The sequence below is a fragment of the Dermacentor andersoni genome, chromosome 3 (assembly GCF_023375885.2).
Source record: "Dermacentor andersoni chromosome 3, qqDerAnde1_hic_scaffold, whole genome shotgun sequence".
NCBI classification, from domain to species: domain Eukaryota; kingdom Metazoa; phylum Arthropoda; class Arachnida; order Ixodida; family Ixodidae; genus Dermacentor; species Dermacentor andersoni.
The window spans coordinates 56,359,056-56,377,876 of record NC_092816.1 but is presented as its reverse complement, the minus strand read 5'-3'; the positions used below and the strand labels follow the sequence as shown (position 1 = coordinate 56,377,876).

Sequence of the window (18,821 nt, the reverse complement as noted above, 5' to 3'; positions counted from 1 at the left end):
CGTCGCATACACCATTTAGAGAAAATGGGCGACGTTTATTTATTTCAGGAGTACCGCCGACCTCTCATATGGGGCCTTAGGCAGGAGTGGGTTATAACATAAAAACAGATTTGGAAACAAAGAGAACCAAATCTAGTAGGGCAACAGAGAATGTTGCCAAAGCAAGTCTAATGCAGGTACTAGGGAGAACGTGATTCATGCACAGGCAAAAAAGATTAAATTATGGGGTTTTACGTGCCAAAACCACTTTCTGATTATGAGTCACGCCGTAGTGGAGGCCTCCGGAAATTTAGACCACCTGGGGTTCTTTAACGTGCACCTAAATCTAAGTACACGGGTGTTTTCGCATTTCGCCCCCATCGAAATGCGGCCGCCGTGGCCGGGATTCGATCCCGCGACCTCGTGCTCAGCAGCCCAACACCATAGCCACTGAGCAACCACGGCGGGCACCATGCACAGGTACAAGAAACAAACGCCAGAAACTCGAATACTATAAATTATATAATTCAAGGGCAGAATGACGGCAACAGACATGTCTTGACAAACATCTCTGCAACGAGTGAACATACCCTAAACAGAGCAAGATAAATTTGTAAAACATTACGCCTTGCGAACACCGAAAGATACACACGTCACGAAGCAAATATTTTTAGCATACTGAGAAAGTACTAGAAAACGTAAATTGAAGCGTAGTGCGCGTGCGTTGAACGAGGCCAGATGGGGGAAGGGAGGGCATGTACGATGAGATAAGGTCAAGTGGATTGTTGCCGCAGCTTTGCCATGAATGACTCAACTGTAGTGCAATTTAGTGTATCAGCAGAGAGAGCATTCTATCCAGTAACGGTGCGCGGAAAAAAAGAATTTTTAAAAGCTCGTGCCTCGCAAGAATACTGCCTCAGTTTCTTTGGGCGCTCGGATCGCGTGGATCGCCGATTAACGGATTCTATGTACGTGTCCTTGTTTATGCGCAGCTTGTCATGATAAAGTAAAAACATGTATTTCAAACGATCATGTTGTCTTCTTGTCTACAATGTATCCAGGTTAGCGTTATTTAGAAGTGTGGTGGGGGATGTAAAGAACTGTAGCGATTGTGAACAAATCTAATTGCTTTCATTTGAATGATTTCAAGCTTTTTAATGCTTTCTTCGCTATGCGGATCCCAAAGCACGGAAGAGTACTCGAGGATTGGACCGATGTAAGTTTTGTACGCAATTAGTTTTAATTTTTGGGTGGATTTGCGCAGAGACCTTCTTAAAAATCCCAATTTCTGCATAGCTTTCTTTTCGATGTAGGCAACATGCTCCTTCCACCTAAAATCAGCGCTAAGTATGACGCCCAAGTACTTGTAAGTATCAACGAAAGATAGTTTTTGGCCATTAATAATATAATCACATTTTAAGAGAGACCGTTTACACGTCACGCTCATAGCCACCGTCTTCTTTTCGTTGACCTTCATTTGCCAGACTTCACACCAAGAAGATATTTTGATTAAAGCTGTGTTTAAGAGAGCCTGGTCTCATGGACTGGGTATTTCCTGATAAAGGATGCAGTCGTCTGCAAATAACTTAATAGTAACCGGAATATAAAGGGTGATGTCATCTATGAATATTGAAAAGAACAGTGGCCCAAGCACTGACCTTGAGGGATTCTCGACTTCACCGGTCGTGAATCGGAGCACACGTTGTCGATAGTGACAGTTTGATTTCGATACGAGAGGTAGGCCTCGATGCATGAAATTAAGGTATCATTTTTCAGTATAGGTACACGTTAATGCAATTAGAATTATTTCTTACGATTGGTTTGTGATTGGTGATGATATAATCACTCGTTCCATCACTCGTTGCGCAATAATATGAGAGACTGCGCCTCCTTATGATTACTTGATTCCTTAATGCGGCATGTCGCCTTCAAAAACTTCATGTACGTTACGCGGGACGCATTAGTTGAGGTCTCCGGAAAAATCAGCACATCTGGCGCATTGTACATCGTACATTGCACGCATGTCCAAAGATTAGACACATCCATCTGTAACAACGATTCCCATGGTTTATACCTGAACAATACGAGCGCCACTCTAGTGATTCTTTCTAAGAGGGACGAAGGGAAAACAGTAGGTGAACAGCGCATAGGCTAACCAGATTAAATGCCCGGTTGGTTATACTCTGCACACGGGTATGGGGTAAGGGCAGCAAAGATGAGAAAACAAGTGAAGATTGAAAAAAAAAAGAACGCATCAGTTCGCACGAGCTATAGTTTTTCAACCAGTCCCGCTTCTTTCAAAGAAGCACACTAGCGCTTTTAAACCACTTCGGGCCAATGTCGGCTCGGACCAGGGTCCAAGAATATTATCTTCCGTAAGGGGACGGTTGTCAATGTTAATTTTCTTTTGCAGGAAACTCTACGATGTCAAGCGATTCGCAGGGGACTTGTGCGGGGCGATGGGCAGAGTTTGCTAACCGTTGTGGTTTGGGACGGACGTGAGCAGGAGCAGCTCGTGTCTGTATATACTCTGGCCGAAGCGTTTCTGGGCGAAAATGCGGTTGACTTCGATCTGCATCTACGCATAGAGGCTGGCTTGGTGAAGGCGAGCTGCCTCGTTTTGTCGCGGAGCAACGGGCTTTGGTACTCCGAGCGACCAAACCCTTTGACCCGTTTCAACGAAATAAGCGTGCGGCCGCGGTTTGGCCACAGATGCCGTTCACACGGATCGAGCGGCTGATGCCCGAAGGGCAGTTCGATATCACCGCTAGCTTTGGATGAGGATGACGATGATCATCATCATCATCATCATCATCATCTATTATTCCCTTAAACGGGCCCGTGTGGGGTATTACATAAGGGGGGGGGGCAAAACAATAATACAAACGTCGAATGAATAGTCGTGTACAAAAGCATCGATTCCCACAGTGCCTGGGACCTTCCCATGTTTTTACGCTCTCCTGTAATCGCAAATCGTATGTTCTTAAAAAAAAATTATGTGGTCTTACGTGCCAAAACCACTTGCTGATTATGAGGCACGCCGTTGTGGAGGACTCCGGAAATTTCGACCACCTGAGGTTCTTCGACGGGCACCTAAATCTAAGCACCACGGGTGTTTTCGCATTTCACCCCCATCGAGATGCGGCCGCCGTGGCCGGGATTCAATCCCGCGACCTCGTGCTCAGCAGCCCAACACAATAGCCACTGAGCAACCACGGCGGGTACGTATGGTCTTAAATATTGCCTGTTGCTAAAGTAAGCCACGAGGATGAGCGTGTCAATCGTAGCGCTTAGCACAATCTCATGCCAGGTCGTTGCGTCGGGAGTGTTAGCGGACCGGCGCGACGTTGTGCGCTGGATGGCTCGCAATTAAGCAGTGGGCTTGCGTACACTTTTCCCTCTCGCTGTGCGCGGGTCGCCCTGTTCGCCTGCCTAGCGCTGCGCTGCTACATGATGGCGCATTGCCGGCAAGTCTTGCGAGGTTACATCTCTTTGCAGGGAACAATGTCCTTCTCCTCTTCCTCCGCTACCGCGGTCACGCTAACGACGACATTATGTGGCCAATGGCAAACCACACACACACACAAGAAAGGAGACAACACGAGCGCTCGTGTTGTCTCTTTTCGTGTGTCGGCGGCTTGGAGCAAAACTCGCAGATTTTTTCGAATAACCAACTAGCCCAGCACTTCACTGTCCTAATATATATATATATATATATATATATATATATATATATATATATACATAGCCGCCAAACAAGGACAGCAAGGACAAGGTCTGCAGTTCTTAAATGAATTAAAGAAATCATAAATAAATCCAAATGAAAGTGTGTGAAAAATAAACAACTGGCCGCCCGTGGGATAGGAATGAACCAACGTCTTCGCTTTGCGCGTGATATGCTCTTACAGATTGAGCTACCGCGGTGCCGTCTTCATTTTTTTTTTTCTTTATCACCTTCATTACTACAGCACGTAAACGCGTACAAAGCAGGTCACTTGGTGCAGAAAAATCATATTACATCATTTGGGGAGAGTGTACATATTTAAAAGGCCCTCAAAGAGGATATCAAGGATGCCAAACTGTCAAGCTCCTGAAACCACTCTGGCGGTTCAGTCATGTGCTTGAGGGCACCACGCGTGTACCTAAGAGTTTCACTTAGGTGTTCCCTCGCAGACCTTTAATCTACGCGGGCACTCCTGACATCCATTCCGTTTTCCACACGCTGCTCATACACAAAAGCATTATTAAGTCAGCCGGCACTCCCCCGGCGTCTCCGCATGGTAAGAACCGAATACCGAAATGACTTCGCGGAAGTTCTTTCTTCAGAGTTCGTTTGAGAACATCCCACAAGAAAACGGAGTCATAGCAATCCAAGAAGATGAGCTCAATGGTTTCAGGTTTCTTGCATATGATGCAGTTAACAGACCATGGAACAAAGAAGCCCTTGCTTTGTAGCCATGGCTTCACGAGGAGAGTGCCCGAATGCGATTGAAAAAATATCTTCGCTAAAGATCTAACTGGCATTTTTTTAACGGCTTTCAGCACATCGCGTTCAGATTCCTAAGTTATACATCGTGCGGTAAACAGGAAGCGGCAAGAAAATATCAACCAGATCACTATAAAGTTTCTTACGCGTCACAGAAGTCAAAAATTCGTTCAGAAAATGCGCTTTCAGTAAGAAAAAAGGACATAACTTCCCTCAGAAAGCCGATTGGTGTTCGAGTTTGTTCATTTGTTTATGAGACAACGCACGCAGGCAATGAAGAACCTAATCTCACTTGAATAACAGTACGCCGAAATATAACAATTTAGTCCCTTAGAAAAAGCACCTACTAACAACCTGTTTCAAAAGCAAATGTGTAAGCCATAGACCTCTATTCTCCACCGAATGAAACAAGTTACACCGGCTAGTTCTTTCCCAAGTGGATCCCCATATATATACCGCAAACACTCTGTTAAGTTTCTGCGCCGAAATACTTGCCACGCATAGCACTTGTAATACATAATGCACCTTTGTAGCTAAAAACAAATTGCAAAAAGTAGCTCTTGAAAACATCGACAAATTATGCCTGCCCCCCTTTTCTGTCTGGTCTTTAACTTTTTTTACTTCTTCTATCCAATACGCGGCACTGTCACGATAATGTTGTAATGACACCCCAAGATATTTTACAGGGGTAACGCTCCGATTCATATTGCAAAAATACTCGGGTTCCTTTGGTCAGCTGCCGTGCCATAAACCTAGGCACTTAGTCCAGCTGACAACACTTCCAGTTGCGGCGCAAAAAGAAACAACGTCTGTCATAGTTTTATTCACGCTTTCTGTATCACGGCAGAAAATGGCCACGTCATCTGCATAAGCCAAAACTCTATTCTCAATTCCTGCGTAGATAAACCCACGAATAGATTGGCTTTGAATTATTTTCAAACAAAACGGCTCTAAATACAAGGTAAACAAAAGAGGCGACAAACAGCATCCTTGTTTTACTAATGATTCCACTATATATATATTTTATATACACTTTATATATATATATATATATATATATATATATATAATATATTTAATAATGTACTATTAGTGTCTAACTTTGCAGTGCAATCTTTGTACATCATTATTACTTTATCTGTTACCACTGCACCGGTTTTACATGTTCTAAGAGCAAAAATATGACATCATGGATGACTCTGTCAAAAGCCTTTTCAAGGTCAATTTGTCCGACTCTGTCCTCCCTTTCATCGCAACATTCCAGTATGGCCCTTGCAGTATGTATATTCGAAAAGATTGATCTGCCTTTGATACCGCATGTCTGATGGGTGCCCACAAATTGTTTTATAAGTCTGCAATCGTCGCACCAGTACTTTTCTGCAAACTTTATAGTCCGTATTTGTCAAGCTTATTCGTATGTGGGCTTAACCGTCAAAAGTCGCGCACGATCTTTCACTTTTGGAATTAAAATAACGTGCGATGTCCGAAAAGAAGGAGGTGCTTCCTTGTTCTCGCACACCTCCCTTATCACGCGGTGTAATGCTACAGCAATTACGCCTTTAAAGCTCTCATGGAAAGCCCCTCCCAGACCATCAGGCCCCGGCGAATTGCTGGGACTAAGTTCGTCATTCGCATCCTCAACTTCTGAAAGGCTTATTGGTCTGTCGAGCGCTTCATAGACCTCATCTGATAATGTTGGCATTAATGGCAAGAAGGCAGTTCTAAGCCTTTCAATATCACATGTCATTCTCCCTATCAAACTTTCATAATAAGACTCAAATGCGTGCTCAATCATTCCAGCATCACTAGTGACTTCCCCTTGATAACTTATTTCTGTTATTTCTTTGGAAACCACGTGTTTCTTCTCGTCATTTATTGCTCGCTTGGTAGGCGTCTCCACCGTCCATAACCTCTCGGCCTGGCCCTAATACCGCACCCCTGTACTTTTCTTCACCCATGACTTCAAGCTCAGACTTAACTTCTTTGATTTCTTTCGAAAATAAGCCAGGTGAAGAGCTTTCTGTGCTGAGCATATATGTTAACCTAAGGTGCAATTCCTTCTCACGCTCTCCTAATGCTAGTCAACTTAGATTTATCTGCTGGAAAGCAAACACAATTAAAATCACCCATTAATATGACATGCCTTTCACAATTCAAGTACTGCTGGACATCAAAAAAAAGACTTCCAGGTGCCGTGCTACGTTCGGAGCATAAACAGATATAGCCCTCCAAGGCATCTCTGAAAAAGTAAAATCGCAGAGGACCATTCTACCATCCTCGGATGACGTGACGGCTTCAACTACAGCAATCCTGCTACGCAAAAGAATAAGGCAGCCTACCCAGACCTACCCGCCGCGTGACATACACTTACGGTATATCTGGGGCGGAAAACGTTAACCATTTGCTCTGTGTATTCATCAGTCGCAGTTTTTGTTTCGTGAATATCCAATAGGTCAATATTATTTTCAATAAGAATACGGTTAACTTCACATTGCCTTCTACGCCCGCTAAGTCCACGCACGTTCAACGTCGCGACACAAAGACCAGACGAAAAATTAGCTGCCATTTAACGAGAGCTGAATCTAAACAATTTACAGCGCATCGTCCGCCTCGCATCTGCTACGATGACTCGACGGTCTAGGGAGGCGGGCCATAGTTTTCTGGACTTCAAAGCACAACGACGACGGCCGACGCACATCCTGCCCACAAACCCCAGTCCCCAGACACCAACAACAATTTTGCCATCCCAGGAACGCCTCCGCGTCAGCGGAGGCGTCTATAGGTTGTTTTCCCGCCCACTTTCAGTGGTATTTATGTCTGTCTACTAGAACTGTAAACAATTTTCACGCAGATATAACGCCTGAAGCAGAAAGCATGTCATATCCGCCGCAAAGGCCCCGCGTGGTGGCTCTGGGTAACACTCCCAGTATTAGTTTTTCTTTTTCATTGTTTGTTGGCTTCTTATGATATGGTCAATAAAAATCGGGTCCCTCGCTTACCTTTATTCTCGTTCACATACATACATACATACATACATACATACATACATACATACATACATACATACATACATACATACGTACATATATACTTACATACATACATACATACACACACATACATACATACATACATACATACATACATACATACATACATACATACATACATACATACATACATACATACATACATACATACATACATACGTTGCAATAGAACTGCTTGTTGGCCTAATTGGTGCTTGCTAAAAGACGTTTTTTGCCGCAATTGAACACTCACAAAAGAAAGACACAAAGACAACACGGGCGGCACTTCGAACTGATTTATTTTGGGCTGTGACCCAAGCATATATATATACATACACGCATGCGCTGGCTGTTCACAAATCTACGTAACCCACCAGTCAAACAATCTAGTTTCCGATTTATAGAGCACGATAGATGTATCACTAATGCAATTTGTACCTTTCTTTTTTATATAGTAGGCTTCCATGAGCTCACGTGCTGTTTGAAATCTACTCCTGCCAAGAATCCTAATCTCAGAAAACCGTGGTTTGCACAAGCAGGCCTTGCAGTGCGCAGGCAGATGTTCCACGCCATCTTTCATTAGATGGCGTGGAATTAGATGGCGTAGTGTATGTACCATCCTACGATGAGGTGATAGAATCCGCAGCGTCAAAGGTGCATGAAGGTGTCAGAGCAGCACTAAAGCTTGTGGAGTTGACCAATGTTTTCTAAGTACGCAAATAAAAAAGTTCATCCCACGCCTCTGTTGCGTGAGGCAGGATAAAGGGCTCAAGACACAGTCAAATTATAAAGGTCTCTGAGTCTGTGAATGCATGCAATGTTCATGGAATGCACGCTCGTCGGCACACGCTCGAAACTCAAACAGAATATGCTCCACGGTTTCAACTGAGCCACAGTTGTTTCAGTGTGGATTTGTCACTTGACTGAAGCAGTACCGTTAGCCGTTTCCATAGGCGGTGTTCACTCGAAGGCGAGGTCATTCTTATACTTCTATTGTTTCTGCTATATTCGATATACCCCAGTACTTTCCCACTTAGCTATGGCGCTTGTTGCTAAGCGTTGTCATGTCGCCATGTTCATGGCGACATGACGACGACTGCATAAAGACGATGCAGTGACAACGACGGAATGGCGGAGAAGGAACGACGTCGATGGAAAGACAAATACGGTATAACGACGAAGGGACCACGTTAATGAAGCAATTCATGGACAATGGGATGATGAGGACAATGGGACAGTGAGCGACTGCATGACGACGGAAGACGTGACGACGGCGGTATGACAACCGAATGACGAAGCTGTAACGATGACAGTGGCACGCCGACGTCGGCTTGACGGCGACGGTATGACGATTAACGGATGCATGATAGCAATTGTCTGACGGCGACGCAATGACGATGACGGCATGACAAAACGACAGCGTGACAATGAAAGTATGACAACAATGGTATGACGGTGACTGTCATGACAATGGTGACACGAGAGTTGGTTGACAAAGCTAGAGTGACGACGATGGAAAGAGGGTGACGACATCACGACGAGGGTTGGACGACAAATGCATGACGACGAGACGAGAGATGAACGAGAGAGGGAGATAGATTACTCTCGTGTTCGTCTGTGTTGATCGATGCATGGAACCACGACTAGTATTTAAGATGAGCCTTTTCTGTGTAGCGCGTTCTCTTGCACTTGAATATTTTCCTCCCGACGCGGTTGTTTTTCGGATGCTTGCTGTGCAATTCTTGGGAACTGACAGAGACGATGCGGGTTATCCGTTCGCCATAATTCTTGCCCAGAGAAACGCACTTTTGCGCCCTTCCATAGGGAGTACGATATTCGACGAAGCGCAACTAAATTATACCCACGCAAAACCATGTAATTCGTTAAATTTCACTGCGCAATAAGCGGTGAGCGTGTCACTTAACTTTTACCTCTAAATCACTAAGCAGATCTCAACACATTGCCAAGCGTTGTGTACAAGCGTATCAGCTATTATAAATGTTATGCGCTTTAATTCTGTCTACATGGCTCGGTGCAGTGCCCTTACACATTCGCAGTTGACTCAGTGCGGTTTGAGTTAAACAGAACCAATTAAGGGACCGCACTGAAAAAACGCCCTTTACTGTTAAGATCCTTTTACATTTGTCGCACAGCACACACGGCAAAATAAAAAAAAAAGAGAAGGAAAAGCTACATAAACATGCATACAAGTTCCCGAGACATCGTCGCGATACGAAAACAAGAAAACGCCTCCAGAAGCCGGCACTTGGAGCTTAGATTTGCGACAGTCAATCGCATCGGAAGCAGTTCGATTCGCCGCCGGGTACTGCAAATAACCCTGGCCAAGATGAGTAAGCTATTCAATAACCGGCTCGCGAGCGTCGCTCATTAAATGGTACAGTCACGGTCTCAAACTTACTATTGCCACAGCTGGGAACACTCGGCCTCCTTAGACGGATCGGTGAACTGGCTGGCTAAATACCTTTGCACAGTGCTCGCCACCTTGGTGCGGCTGTAGGCTCCCTGAGTGTTGAGCGACGAGCAGGTGTCGTCGGCGTCCTCGTAGTCCAGGTCGTAGATGGCCACGCCGAACTCCAGCTTGGTGTAGTTGGCCTTGAGGAGGCAGAGCTTCTTGCACAGAGTCTGCTCGTTGTCGTACACGAACATGCGCCGCGTCGCCTTGTCGTAGGCGCGCATGGCGTACTGCTGCACCTCGTGCAACAGGTTGTTCGAGAAGGGCGGCGTGTCGCACACCTCGGTGTAGCTGCCGTAGTAGGGCCCCTGGCTGCTCGTGACGCAGGGCGCGAAGATCTCGGCCCTGACGTTCGGCTTCAGCGTGGACCAGCGACCCTTCATCGAGACGGAGATGGAGATCCGTGGGCCGCCGGCTTGCGAAGCAACGGCCGCCAGCGCTCGCGCGGCGTCGTGCAAGTCGTGTTCGTCCGGAAACCCCGTTGGCTTCTGCAGTATGGCTGGTGGCGTGGCGATGCACCGGCTCTTCTCCGGATCGCCCCGCAGCTGGTGGCCCAGCGAGATGAACAGGTCCGGCTTGAAGGTATTCTTGAACTTGTTTTTGAAGTAGTCGTTCCACGCGCTGGTGGCGGAAAGCGCGCCCAGGATGACGTACGAGGCGTTTCCCGAGGTTCTCGCTACCTTGGCGACATCTCCGAGCGCCTTGAGGGCTACGAACACCTCGTCCATTTGGGCATGAGTCACGCCGTGCATGGGACAGTCGATGATGCCGAAGTGAAACAAGTTGTGACTCCAGAAAACTTCCAGGGACTTTTTGGTCAGATCGCTGACGAGTTTGTTGCGATGTTCGAAGGCGAAACCCGCACCATACTGCGACTTGGTGCGGTCGGCTTTCTGCGCTCTCGAGAGGATGGAGTATATGTCGTAGTCCCAGTTTCCGAAAAGCGGGTTGCGATTATTCTTGTACATCGAGTCGTAGAAGATGTAGTCGCACAAACCATCCGGTGGATAGACAGTGCCGCCGCCTGTCTTGTTCCCGAAGGTGCACAGAAGCGAGATAGGTTTTATGGAGGACTGTGTGAGCGGAGGTGGCAGAGTAGGCCGAACTGGCGGAGGCGGCGGAGGTGGCTGAGCAGGACGAGTTGGCGGAGGAGGAGGAGGTGGTGGAGGGCGTTTAGTTGTTGGAGGTGGCGGAGGAGGCGGCGGAGGAGGTGGTGGAGGACGTTTAGTTGTCGGAGGAGGCGGAGGAGGAGGTGGTGGAGGGCGTTTAGTTGTCGGAGGAGGTGGCGGAGGGCGTCTAGTTGTCGGAGGAGACGGAGGAGGTGGAGGAGGCGGAGAAGGAGGTGGTGGACGGCGTTTAGTTGTAGGAGGAGGCGGAGGAGGAGGTGGTGGAGGGCGTTTAGTTGTCGGAGGAGGTGGCGGAGGGCGTCTAGTTGTCGGAGGAGACGGAGGAGGGGGAGGGGGAGGTGGTGGACGGCGTTTAGTTGTCGCAGGAGGTGGAGGAGGAGGTGGCGGAGGGTGTTTAGTCGTCGTCGGAGGTGCTGGACGGCGTTTAGTTATCGCAGGAGGCGGAGGAGGAGGAGGAGGTGGAGGAGGAGGTGGTGGAGGGCGTTTAGTTGGAGGAGGAGGCGGAGAAGGAGGTGGTGGAGGGCGTTTAGTTGTCGCAGAAGGCGGAGGAGGCGGAGGAGGAGGGCGTGGAGGGCGCTTAGGTGGAGGAGGAGGCGAAGGAGGAGGTGGTGGAGGTCGTTTCGTTGTTGGAGGAGGCGGAGGAGGTAGACGAGGAGGTGGTGGAGGGTGTTTCGATGTCGCAGGAGGCGGAGGAGGAGGTGGTGGAGGGCGTTTACGTGGCGTAGGTGGCGCACGTCTAGGAGTCACTTTTTTCACCGTAGTTGTGGTGACGGGTGTAGTAGTAGGCTTAGTGCGTATAATAGGAGACGGCCTCGTTGTTAGCGGTCTTGGCGTTCTAGGCGGTGACCTGGTCATTGTAGGGCGAGCGGTCACCGGTGGCGATGGTGGCGCTTTCGTTGTGGGGTGATCAGTAACCACTGGCCGTGGCGGGGAACGGACAACGGGCGGGTATTTCGTCGGATCTTCCACGCCATCGCCGTCACCACCTCCACCTGAGTCAGCATCTTCGAAGACCTCCACGCCTCCGAATAGGAGTAGCGCGATGGCTATGGCGATGATGCACGCCAGGACGCAGCACACAACGGCGACGAGAGTGACGCTGCAATCCTCTTCACCTGAGTCTGCGTCCGAAGAACCGGTCAGGGTCGACACTTCGAGGGTCGACTGGTCGACGCCGGATGAATCCCACTCGCTGTCCATCCGCCTGCTGTACTACATGAGTTGCTTCTGCTTGGTGTGGTCTCTCCTTCTCCGGTGTACCGGAATGGCGTTCTTTTCTACGTGGATCGCTGGAACGCAGGAGGCCGCGACGCCAGCGCTCGCGAATGCTCTCGCGAGGCTTGCGCGTTTTCTTCTTAAATTACGGCGCTTACCCGCTATACGCGCATAGAGTTACTACAAAAATTACGACACGATACTAAATGTTGTGAAAAGTAAATGCCTCAATTTTCAGTTATTGTTCATGTGTGCAAATTTTTATTGCCTTCAGAATTTAGAACAAAAATATTATTGATTCGAAATTTAGGCCAACGAAACACATCCTATCTTGACGTTTCCGCAGCATCAAAAGGAAACGAGGAAGACTCTGATTGCCTCAAAAATGGTTAAAACCCATGAGGCGAAACTGCCTGACACGGATAAAGAAAACAGCTATGAAGAAATAAGAAAATCTAAATGAATAGAAGGAGAAGTAAAGAAGGTAATTATGCTGATCCAACGCAGAATTTGAAGTCTATCTAAAGGTGTATGCTTTCGAGAAGCGGGCAATTCAACGCGGCACAGCTGTTCGTCTTCTGCAGTGCGTTTCACCGCATAAGCAAGTACGTTTCGGCCGGGGCAACCAGCAATACCGAAAAAAAAAAATAACCCACCACGTGACCCATGTGATCCGCTCGACCGCGGATTACGCTCTCCGAAATAGGCCCACTGTTTATCATGCAATCCCCGGGATGTTCATTGCATAGAGCGTCATACAGTAAACTCTTATGTTTCGTTACACCAAGCCCGCGGGACGTTTCTAAAAAAACAGGCCTAGCACAAAAATTAAAATAGATGCTGTCCTACACAGCCCCAACCTCGAAGAACAGTTGTGGGCTGTCCAACGGGCCCCTGACGCGGCGGAGAGGCTCGGCCTCTCTGTCCCGACGTGGGAGCGGCCTAGGACCCTATATATATATATATTCCAGATACTGTCCTTGGTGCCATCGTTTGGTGACCATAATATGTAGTCACCAAACAATGATAGCAGGACAGTATAGGGCAAATTATCTGCACTTCCTAATTGAAAAAAATAAATCATAAATAAATGGAAATGAAAGTGGACGAAAAAAGAACTGGCCGCAGGTGGCATACGAACCCATGTCTTCGCATTGCGGGTGCTTCGCATTACGGGGGTGGGCCATGGTTTTCTGGACTTCAAAGCACAACGACGACGGCAGACGCACATCCTGCCCACAAACCCCAGACAACAACAACAATTTTGCCATCCCAGGAACGCCTCCGCCTCAGCGGAGGCGTCTATAGGTTGTTTTCCCGCCCACTTCCAGTGGTATTTATGATCTGTCTACTAGAACTGGAAACAATTTTCACGCAGATATAACGCCTGAAGCACAAAGCATGTGCCACATCCGCCGCCAAGGCCGCGAGTGGTGGCTCTGGGTAACACTCCCAGTATGTTTCTTTTTTTCATTGTTTGTTGGCTTCTCATGATATGGTCAATAAAAATCGGGTCCCTCGCTTACCTTTACTCTCGTTCACACATACATACATACATACATACATACATACATACATACATACATACATACATACATACATACATACATACATACATACATACATACATACATACATACATACATACGGAGTCAACTGAGAGTGTACTAAAGTTGTTGGGCTTGTTGGTATATCATGACAGAGGCAAAAGGCGTAGCGCATCAGAAACAGTACAAAGGAGGACCACAGATGACACACACGTTTGGCGCTAACTTTCAGCGACCGGGTTCGCCTCGTGATAACATCGTCCTCCGGCGCCACACGCTGCGTGTGCTAGTGAAGGCGTGTCACTGTAAGGGTCAGCCGACGATGAAGGCTCAATCTCGCGTGCGAAAGGTGAAAAAGGGGGGGGGGGGGGGGGGCGGAGCGCGCCGTCTTCCGTCGCTCGCATGGCACCGGGGAGGGGAGGGACGGGAAGGGGGATGTTGCACTTCGACCGCGCGCGGTTGCTCGGGCTTTGCACCTTGAACGCGATCTGCTTAGGGGGCACAGTCTAGGTGGACCGACGGATGGCAGCTATGCGTGCGCTGTGTTCTCACCGCTCAGTTTACGTTGAAACGATAGATAGCACGATGGTCACTTCGCTTGCTGCTGCTGCCGCCATTCCTCACGCCAGCGTTTTGACCGCGAGCGTCCGCGGACATCGAGTGTGCTGCGTTCATGTTTGCCTGTGCGAGCTGACACCACCCTTGTTAATTTAGCTTGTAAGCGAATGTGCACAAAAGGGCGCTCTACTCCGGTGGCTGCTTCGTATGGCACGGCCGCGCGCGCCCTGTTTTGAATACGACCTGCGGTGCAGACAGTCGGGGCGCACCGGGGGCCGAGAGCTTGGTATGCCCTATATCACCCACAGGCTTGCGCGTCTCCCGCGTTCATGAAGTGAAACGTCACTGTCTGTTTTTGTTCCCGCTTCTTGTTTTCGTCTCTGTCCACGGCGATCTGTGCCGCAGGTCTCCAGTAGGGTGCCTTGATGCGCGCGGCCCCATGCGCTGCGCATCAAGGCACCCTAACGTTGATCTTTGATCTATAATGTACGCGAAAGGCTTAGGGAAATCTGTCCTGCTTGTTTTGTTTAGCAGACATGTCGTCTCACCAAAAGTAGTGATTTACCACAAAGCCGCAATGTTTCACTTTGCACTAAGGTAGTGCAGTCTTCGAGATGTCGACTAAGAGCTATATCAAATCATTCCTGTGTAACTTTACTGCTGTACTGTGCTGTACATCCTATCCATTTTATCTGCATTCTAAACAAGGATGTGGAAACCTTATACGATTGTCCGAGCGTTTGGCGACGATCTGCGCATCCACTCCGCAGCACATTTTGTCCAGGGCTTCTCTCTACAGACACAGCACCCACAACGGCACCTTCATGCTAAACAAACGTGAGTAGCGCAACGAATTAAAAGAGGACGTTCTAAGCAATTACCCCTACAAAGCACGTAAACATATCAAAGCGGATGACTTTTTTATTATTCCATCACTATAGTATGACAACAATGGTATGATGACTACTGTGTGACGAGAGACGGATGAAGAAGTAAGAATGACGAAAATGGAACGATGGCGACGGCATCGCGACGATGGTATGACAACGAATGCATGAAGACGACACAACGACGACGGTGGGCTGACAACGGTGTGAGAACAATTGGATGGTGGCGAGTGTATGAGGACAATGGCGTGACGAAGACTGCATCACGAAGCGTGTATGACGACGCTGGCGTGACAACGACGCCGTGACGAGAGTCCGAAAAGCCCGTGGCGATATCGTGGTCCCGAAATAAACGTGCATAGATCGCGAGTAACCAGCTTTTGTACAACGGTTTGTGTTGCTGTCGCCGTTTTTTGTAGATCACCATTCTCGCCAAACTAGATAGATAGATAGATAGATAGATAGATAGATAGATAGATAGATAGATAGATAGATAGATAGATAGATAGATAGATAGATAGATAGATAGATAGATAGATAGATAGATAGATAGATAGATAGATAGATAGATAGATAGATAGATAGATAGATAGATAGATAGATAGATAGATAGATAGATAGATAGATAGATAGATAGATTAAGCCTGCCTAATGTACGCTAAGAATATTAATCGCATTAATATGTCCAATGCCTGACATGCGGCCGGCGTAACTTTTGTGTGGCGCCTTCAGGCCGTTACACTCTTTCCCCCCTACCACAATGTCCTACCGTTGCCCGGTGCAGCTTTCAGCATGCTAGCGAAGACGAAAGGAAAAAGAAAAACGCGCGGTGGTGCGATAACCGCTCTCAATCACCTTTACCTCCGTTTATACTTGAAGATTAGAAAAAAAAAAAAAAAAAGAAGCCACAGGCTTGCGCGGCACACGCAGGACAGTCACAGCGCAAACTGAAGGAGTGTCTCCATACAAGACCGTCGTAAACTGATTGAACACCGCATCTGCAAGTATTAACTGTATTACACGTCGTGCTTTTATTTGCACACATTTATTCGAACACATTCAGGTGTGCTTTATGGTCAGAGAAGTAGGTCGAGAAGGACATTCAGCGGGGCAAGAGGGTGCTTCGATGTTTGTAAATACAAAGTCAGAACTAGAACTGGTGTGCGAAGAGCTGCATTCTGTATTTGACACAGTGTACGAACCAGGCGTTGTGTCGATCCTTCGTGTTTACATTGAAATCTCTCATAAAAATTAGGGGCACATCATCGTGAGGAAGAAAAGTATGTGCCAAGGAGTTCGCAATCATCCTATGTTGAGCGTCTGGCGACACATCCACTGAGGCAATCACAATGACCTCGGAGTTACGCACTGCACCCACGTCGGCAAAGTATACGTCCGGGGCTCTTACGAGTTTGAATGGCACACACACATTTTCCCGTTCGTATATTGCCACACCTGAGGCCCTGCACGCTGTTCTTATTTGCTGACACGACACACCTGCAGCCGGTGATCTCATTTGGACGACCCCATTTCTCGGAGAAACATAGTAGGGACACTCGCATTAAGATGTAATCGTGCATGACGTCAAGCCTGTGTGCAGTCAGAGAACGTACGTTGACATAGCAGGTGGCAAATCGGTGGGGCTCATCGAGCAGTAAAAAGAGACTGAGCATGATTGTGTCAAGGCGATGTTGTTTGAGTCTATGGAGTTGGTCACGCAGTGCTCGATTTGGGTTTTCGGCGGTTTGATAAAACGTGAAGTCGTCTTCAGCATTCGTGATGTAAAGGCTATCAAGCAAAGTGGCTCAGCCCTTTTTCACGTGCACAAGTTTCTGGGGGGTCACATTTGTTACATTCGTAAACAACGCTAGTAGATGTACCACCCTGAGACTTATCGATTGTTATTGCACTAGAGTTCACCACGGGAAACTTTGTGCGGAGACATGTTATGTCAGCCTGTTTAATTAGTACCCACTCGGGGCGGACCGCGCTCCCCACTTCACTACGCAACGGTGCTGCGTTTAGCCGTGCCACTCTTCCAGTGGCACGACAGTTGAACATGAGCCACAATCTTTTTGCGAGTTCCGAATCGCCTACCTGAGTGGGGGCAAGGTCGTCAACCGCACCATTGACCAGCCCGTCCATTACGTGTATGTGGACGGTTATCATATACTCCGAAACTCCCTGTCCTCATTTTCGTCGGCTCGCTCGTAAGAGTCTGCGCGGCGAAGCTTCCGGGCCTCAGTTTTGGCTGCTCGCATGTGATGCTCGGCACTGCGACGTTCCCGGTCCTCATTTTCGTCTGCTCGCACGTGTAAGAGTCTGCGCGGCGAAGCTCCCGAGCCTCAGTTTCGGCTGCTCGCACGTGATGCTCCGCACTGCGAAGTTCCCGGTCCTCATTTTCGCCTGCTAGCACGTGAGGGTGTGAGCCGCGACGCTTCCGGGCCACATTTTCGGCTGCATGCACACGAGGGTCTTCGCGGCGAAGGTGCCGGGCACTTGATCGTCTCGGCGGTGAAGCTATCGGCCGCATCTTCAGCAGCAAGTACTAGAGAGTCTTCGCGGCGAAGTCTCTTTGCACTGTTTCTTTCGAAAATGACATCGACGGCGGCCTGCGGCTTATGGTGCTCTCTGCACGGTGGTCTGTTCAGCCCGAAGTTGCCTAATTGCAGCCGCGCGCGTATACCTCTACGAGCGGCTTCCTCAGCAGCGGTTCGTACTTTTCGAGGAGGCGCCATAACGCGTTGCGAAGAGGTAACACAGGCAGCAAGTCTAGGCGGTGCACATGTCACATCCCTTGATACGTGTCACGACACGATGCTAGTGGAAACGGGAGGGTCCAAAGCACTCAATCCGCAGGAACTGTAACGCGATTGGTTTGGTTTGGTTTTGTGCCTACGGATATGGCTCAACTCGCTACGGGAGATCGGCCATGAATCGGGCGGCAGTATGAAGAACGGACCATTCAATTTCGCGCGCTAGTGACACTTCTTGTTCGCTATGCTTCTTCCAAGTGGCGATATCTTTTCCTTTCACCATTTTCCTTGATGCACTACAGACGCGCCATTTTCCTCCCTTTCTAGGGATGCATCTTCCCAATGGCAAAATTAAGCGTGTGCATGCAAGAAACACCAAATGACGAATGAATTGGGTAAGCATGGCTTTATACGCATCAAAACATGTAACTGCAATGCAAAATGAGCACGTATCGATGCTACGCGGCAGGCCAGTGAGATCGCGTGACTTCTCAGCTGCACTGATGACACAATGGCACGACGACGTAGGATTGACGAGGACGTCGACAACTGACAATAATGACAATGAACGGATGCACGATAGCATATTTCTGACGGTGACGCAATGACAGCGATGGCATGACAACGCCAGAATAATGATTGAATGGCGACACCATAATCAGGATGGGATAAAAAAGTAGGAACGAAGTCGATAGATCGACGGAGAGTGGTATGACGACTATAGAATGACGTTACTAAAGTGAAGACGATGACAAAACGACAAC

General features: G+C 48.1%; 2 protein-coding genes across 3 annotated transcripts in view; both read right to left on the bottom strand.

The window, feature by feature from the left end:
* Nucleotides 1–18,821, bottom strand: part of LOC126547695 (uncharacterized) — a 203,139-nt gene that overhangs the window by 155,342 nt on the left and 28,976 nt on the right. The window lies entirely within an intron of this gene.
* On the bottom strand, nt 9,455–12,425 carry LOC126547674 (uncharacterized). The gene has a single exon (XM_050195638.3). It carries the CDS (start codon nt 12,292–12,294, stop codon nt 9,913–9,915), a length of 2,382 nt encoding a protein of 793 aa, XP_050051595.2. The 5' UTR covers nt 12,295–12,425; the 3' UTR covers nt 9,455–9,912.

Coding starts and splice junctions, on each gene's coding strand:
- LOC126547674 (XM_050195638.3), bottom strand. CDS start 12,294: ATGGACAGCGAGTGGGATTCATCCGGCGTCGACCAGTCGACCCTCGAA.